At 51.7% G+C, this 6,485-nt stretch overlaps 1 protein-coding gene across 1 annotated transcript; it reads left to right on the forward strand.

Moving 5' to 3' along the window:
• Window positions 1-290: 290 nt before the first annotated feature.
• On the forward strand, window positions 291-6,485 carry EMWEY_00055660 (hypothetical protein; the record flags this gene model as incomplete). The annotated part of the gene is made up of 3 exons (XM_013480319.1): window positions 291-3,909; window positions 4,017-5,336; window positions 5,450-6,485. Coding segments are annotated over 3 exons (5,975 nt in total), but the record flags the coding sequence as incomplete, so codon positions are not given.

The raw sequence follows: 6,485 nt of genomic DNA on the forward strand, positions 1-6,485 counted from the left end.
TGCATGGTTTGGTGGCATGCTTGACAGAATCCGGGAGCGTGTGGAAAGTGGTCAGCTCAGTAGCCTTCCGCTGAAGGTGTTTGATATGGAGGACCCTGTTGAAGGAGGAGTGGCGGCATTCCGGTTTCTGCAGAGGGCTCAGCACATTGGGAAGGTACATCCCAGAATCCCTCAAGCTCTTAGGGCCCAACGGACGTTTCATGGAATTGGGCAAGAGAGGCATTTGGACTCACGAACAGATGAAGGAAGCCCGTCCAGATGTATATTACGAGACCATCGCTGTGGACACTATGATGGAGGAGGATCCTGCATGGTTTGGTGGCATGCTTGACAGAATCCGGGAGCGTGTGGAAAGTGGTCAGCTCAGTAGCCTTCCGCTGAAGGTGTTTGACATGGAGGACCCCGTTGAAGGAGGAGTGGCGGCATTCCGGTTTCTGCAGAGGGCTCAGCACATCGGGAAGGTTGTCGTCAAGTTTGCTAGCTCAATTGAACCAGTGCAGGATGGAGCTATTGTTATAACGGGTGGCCTCGGCGCCCTGGGGCTAGTTGTTGCGGGCTGGCTTGCAGAAGAAGGGGCGCGGAATATAGTCTTGATAGCCCGCCGCGATGCTCCACCTCCATCGGGCAACGTGCCCGAATGGGACTGGCTTTCGAATATCAACTGTAAAGTCAGCTTTTTCTCCTGTGACGTGTCGAACTACGAAAGCGTACGCGGGGTGTTTAAAAAAATACAGAAGACGGTAGCTCCGATAAAAGGAATATTCCATGCAGCTGGAGCTCTTGCAGACTCCCTGCTTGATAGCCAGTCTCTTGAAGGGCTTCGGCGTGTCTACAACGGCAAAGTTGTAGGTGCGTGGAATATTCACCGAGTCTGCGAAGAACAGGGCATCGATAAGGATCTTCAGTTCTTCGTACTCTTTTCTTCAATATCTTCTCTCATTGGAAATGTTGCGCAGGCTAACTATGCCTCAGCGAATGCGTGTTTGGATGCATTGGCACGGTGGCGCAGAAGAAAGGGGCTTTGTTGTCAATCGATTCAGTGGGGGCCATGGATTGAGCAGGGCATGGCGGTGGAGATGCGTCAACAGCTGGCCAGGAATGGCATGAAGGGCATCACGAATGAGCTTGGATTTCGAACACTTCACGACGTCCTCCTTCACCCAGAGTGCCCCCCAGTCCTTGCTTGCCAGGCTTTCAAGTGGAGAGCATTCTTTATACGATACGTCACTGTCCCTCCTTTGTTTGAGGGGGTTTCACAAGAGGGTGCAGATTTGCCAGAGTCGTCTGGGATGACTATGAAACATCTGTCTGCTGCGGAGAGGAAGGAGTTCATCAAGGCTCAAGTAGCCGCAGCGGCGCGCCAGGTTCTCGGCAGCAGCTCCGCCCCGTCATTTGACAAGCCCTTACAGGACCTTGGAGTAGATTCATTGGGGGCCGTTGAGTTCCGCAATCTCCTCTCCAAAAAATTGGGCATGAAGCTCTCAGCAACTACTCTATTCGACTACCCAACATTGAACGCAATCACTGAATACGTCTTCGAAGCAACAGGGGAAGATAAAGGGCCAGCTGACGGCACTGCTGGCCTTCAGCTAGGTCGCGTTGCTGTTGTGCATGACGGCCTGGCTGTTGTGTCCGTTGCCTGCCGGCTTCCTGGCCGCTCTAACTCTCCAGAAACCCTGTGGCAGGTGCTGCTTGACCGGACAGACTGCATGATGGATATTCCACTTAGCAGGTGGAGCGTATACGAGATGTACAATGATGACTTTGATTTTCCGGGAAAGGCCTACGTCAAACGCGCGGCATTTATTGACAATGTAGAGTACTTCGACAATGCCTTGTTCAACATCACCCCTCCAGAGGTTAAGGCCATGGACCCACAGCAGCGCATTCTGCTTGAAGTTTCATACGAAACCTTCATATCTTCAGGTTACACCAAAGAATCCCTCCACAATGCTAACATTGGTGTATTTGTCGGAGTTTGCAATCACGACTGGATCTATCTGATGTCTGATGACACGATTTCTTCCTATTCCGGGACTGGGTCAGCTGGATGCATCATTGCCAACCGCTTGTCATATGTCTATGGATTGAAGGGCCCTTCGGTGGCTGTTGACACAGCATGCTCCTCCTCCCTCGTTGCAGTGGATGTTGCATTCGAAAAGGTTATCCGCGGAGATTGCAAATCTGCTCTGGTCGCTGGAGCAAACTTAATGCTGACTCCGCATTTGTTCATCGCTTTCTGCAAAGCGCGCATGCTCTCCCCTGATGGAAAGTGCAAGACATTCGACGACTCGGCAGATGGATATGCACGAGGTGAAGGTGTTGCCGCCGCTATGATTGTTCCTCTGAATGAGGCCCAGGAAGCAAATATGGAAGTCTTGGCTGTTATTAGAAGCACTGCGTGTAACCATGTTGGTCGCAGTGCCAGTCTCATTGCACCTAATGGCCCTAGCCAAGCTGAGGTCGTCCGTTCAGCAATTGCTAGAGCTGGCATTAAGCCTGATGACATCGGCTATTTGGAGACACATGGAACTGGCACAGCACTAGGAGATCCCATCGAGGTGCACGCGTTGAAGTCAGTTTTCGCTAATGGGAGGCCCAAAGATGTTCCTCTTGTTCTAGGCGCTGTAAAGACCAACATCGGCCACCTTGAGGGATCATCCGGTATTGCGGGGTTGATTAAGGCTGTACTAGTATTGCAGAACAGGACTGTTCCTCCCAACATCCACTTCAAGAAGCTGAATGAACACATAAATGTTTCCGACTTCCCTGTTCAGTTCCCCACAGATATGGTCCCGCTGAAGGCAAGCGGACCATCAAAGCGACTTCTAGCTGGCGTTAGTTCGTTTGGCTTCGGGGGGGCTAATGCTCACGTAATTCTTGAAGAGGTGCCTGCCAGTCTTCGATCTGTCAGACGGCCCGTCAGTAGACAGAAGATCTGCTTCATGTTTACAGGACAGGGGTCGCAATACGTAAACATGGGGAAGGTCTTGTATGAGGAAAATGAGGTATTCCGAGCCAGCTTGATCAAGGCAAGTCAAATTGTAGTCGGGATTTTGGGTGTTTCCATAATTGATATCCTGTACCCATCCCCGCAAAAGGAGAGTGAGGCAAAGAAAATTCTTGCTGGAAGTAGCATTTCCCAACTGGCTTTGTTTGCATTTGAATATGCATTAGCTGAGCTGTGGATGTCAAAGAACGTCTTTCCTGATATGGTCCTCGGACACAGCCTTGGCGAATACGTAGCAGCTTGCGTGGCAGGCGTTTTCACTCTGGAAGATGCCCTTCAACTGGTAGCCGCTCGCGCTAAAATCATGGGAGAAACGCCTTCGAAGGATGGAGTCATGGCTGCAGTTCGGGCCACGGAGGAACAGGGAGAGAAGGCGATTGCAGCCTTTTACGGGGAAAAGCAAAGATTGTCGTCAGTTGCTGTTGTTAACGGCTTGAAAAGCATTGTACTTGCTGGTCCACGAAAGGATGTACTAGCAATTCTAGGGCAGATGGAAGCATCCTCCAGAGCAAAGTTTCTCGCTGTGTCTCACGCGTTCCACTCCCCCTTGGTTGGCTCAACTTGCTTGCCGTTCAAAAAGGTAGTGGAGCAAGTACACCTAAACGCTCCCCACATTGAGATGATATCGACGGTCACGGGTCAGTTGTGTGATGAAGCGCTTAGACAGCCTGACTACTGGGCGGAGCACATCATTAAGAAAGTTAGGTTTTGTGATGCCGTCCAGCAGTGCGTGGCAAACGGAGCCACTTTGATGGTAGAAATTGGGCCAAGGCCCACCCTTACTTCAATGGGAAGGGGTTGCTTCAAGGAACATGCCGATAGTGGTCTTCAGTGGATAAACATGGTGGATACAGAAGGCGCCAAGATGGAAACCATTGATGCTGTCGCTGCTGCTGCAGGTAAGCAATAAAACAGTCCCGCGTGAAGTTCTCTCTGGGGTTTTCTCTTGGTATCCCCGTATGCTGAGGGAAGTATTTTGTTTCAATGTAAACAATGTGATTTGCAGCAAGGGGTGCTACACCGGCTTCCGTCGTCTTCAACAGGAAGTATTTCCCATGGAGAGATATCTGCCATCCATTACTCGGCCGCAAGGAAACTCGTGAAGACGGTCGCGTGGACTTTGTCGGCGGCCTAGGTGAAGAGGCGGAATCGCTGTTTGCCGATCATGTGGTCAAGGCCCAGCCGATGCTGCCCGCAACGTCCATGTTGGAACTTATGGCAGTGGCTTCCCGTGAAGTATTAGACAAGGGGGCAGCGGTAAGCCCACCTTGCTTGTCCCAGCTCGTCTTCGAAAAGCCTCTCGTCTTCCAACCAGGGTCAAAAGTGTCTCTCTCTGTTTCAGTCGACTCGTACGGCCAGGTGCGCCTAATGAGCACTTCAGAGGTCGACGAAGGAGAGGATCGGATTCACGCGTACGCCCAAATTCTCACTAGTGCGATTGAGTTACCAGATCTTGACAACAAAACGATTCTCAAGGCGTGCCCTGATGAGGTCGACATAGCTAAGGCATATGCAGAGCTTCAGAAGATCGGCTTAGCCTACGGCCCACGATTTCGCACAATCAAACGTGCGTTCAAGGGTGAAAATGTTGTTGTGGGTTTGCTGCAAGCTGTGAGCCCCAAAAATTTCGAACGTGGGTTCCGAGTGCATCCCGCTGTTATGGATGGTGCCTTACAGCTCTCAGCAATTCTATTGTCAGAGGAAGGGCAGCGTAGGGCTATGATACCATTTTCCATCGAATCTGTCACCATGCTAAGCGCGAGCGCAGACAAGGAGATATGGGCGAGAGTTTCACTTCTGTCTCGGACTTCTACTGCTGCCACTGTCGACGCCCAGTTGTTTACAGCAGACGGTAAGGTACTGGCAGACTTCGGCGGGGTCACTTTCCGCCAGATTGATATGGAGCCATCCGCTGCGGTTCCGCGAGATCTCCTGTGGTATACTGAATGGATTCCTGGCTCGAAGCTGGAAGCGCAAACTACAGCAGAGACTGAAAGTGATAGCATTGGGCAACTGTCGCCGCTTAGCAACAAAGTGCAGACGCCCACCACACCCGAATCAGCTGATGACGATGATGCGAATCCTCAGTCTGATGACATGGAACCTTGTTCTACGGATACGTGCAGCACAGCAGAACCAACGAGGCCAACAATCATTTTCCTTGACTGCACTGGAAACCACGAAGCCCTGAGAAGCGACTTTTCTGACAGTGAAGAAACGACCGTTGTGTGGCTCACCCAGCCCACAGCTGAGACAGTAGCTAATACCCTTTCAGTTCCCGATGCATCTTCAGCCATTGGGATCAGCATCTTGTTCACCCCCAGGAGTCAGAGATGCTCGTTCGTTCTGCAGACTTGGGTTCGGGCCTTCAAGTTCTGTTCCCTAGACTTAGCCGCTCTGGGCTGGTTGTCCGTGGTCCACTGGAGCTGTATTTGCCAGATCGCGGAGCAGTGACGAATTTAGCACTTCGTCCACAAGCACCTGTTCAGCCAGGTTCTCTCGAATCTGGGCAATGCCGTATTCGTGTACGTGCTGTCGGGCTAAATTTTCGAGACGTATTGAATGTCATGGGTCTGTATCCGGGGGACCCTGGACAACCCGGCGCTGACTGCGCAGGTACAGTGGTTGCAGTTGGACCTAATGCTTCCGGCATCAAGATTGGTGATAGCGTATATGGTATTGCCCAAGGGACTTTGAAAACCTTCGTTACAGCGTCTTCCGACCTGGTAAGACCGATGCCTGCCACGTTGTCTTTTGAAGAAGCAGCTGCACTGCCGGTGGTGGCAGCGACTGTAAGCTATGCCCTAGAACAACTGGCTAAAGTCGAATCAGGCGAGAAGGTCCTCATACATACAGCAACAGGTGGTGTAGGACTAATTGCCATACAACATTGCCAGAAGGTAGGGGCAACGGTTTATGCAACATGCAGTGGGGGCGTCAAGGAGGAGTACTTGAAGTCCGCCGGAATCCAGTACATCACAACTAGCCGAGACTCGAAATCGTTTGCAAAGGATATGCGCGAGTTTCTGGGGGAGGATGGGCACATTGATGTAGTGCTGAACACCCTCGTCGATGATTACATCCCAGAGTCCCTCAAGCTCCTTGGACCCAACGGACGTTTCATGGAATTGGGCAAGAGAGGCATTTGGACTCACGAACAGATGAAGGAAGCCCGTCCAGATGTATATTACGAGACCATCGCTGTGGACACTATGATGGAGGAGGATCCTGCATGGTTTGGTGGCATGCTTGACAGAATCCGGGAGCGTGTGGAAAGTGGTCAGCTCAGTAGCCTTCCGCTGAAGGTGTTTGACATGGAGGACCCCGTTGAAGGAGGAGTGGCGGCATTCCGGTTTCTGCAGAGGGCTCAGCACATCGGGAAGGTTGTCGTCAAGTTTGCTAGCTCAATTGAACCAGTGCAGGATGGAGCTATTGTTATAACGGGTGGCCTCGGCGCCCTGGGGCTAGTTGTTGC

This window comes from Eimeria maxima, genomic scaffold (genome assembly GCF_000499605.1).
Source record: "Eimeria maxima Weybridge genomic scaffold, Emw_scaff1803, whole genome shotgun sequence".
NCBI classification, from domain to species: domain Eukaryota; phylum Apicomplexa; class Conoidasida; order Eucoccidiorida; family Eimeriidae; genus Eimeria; species Eimeria maxima.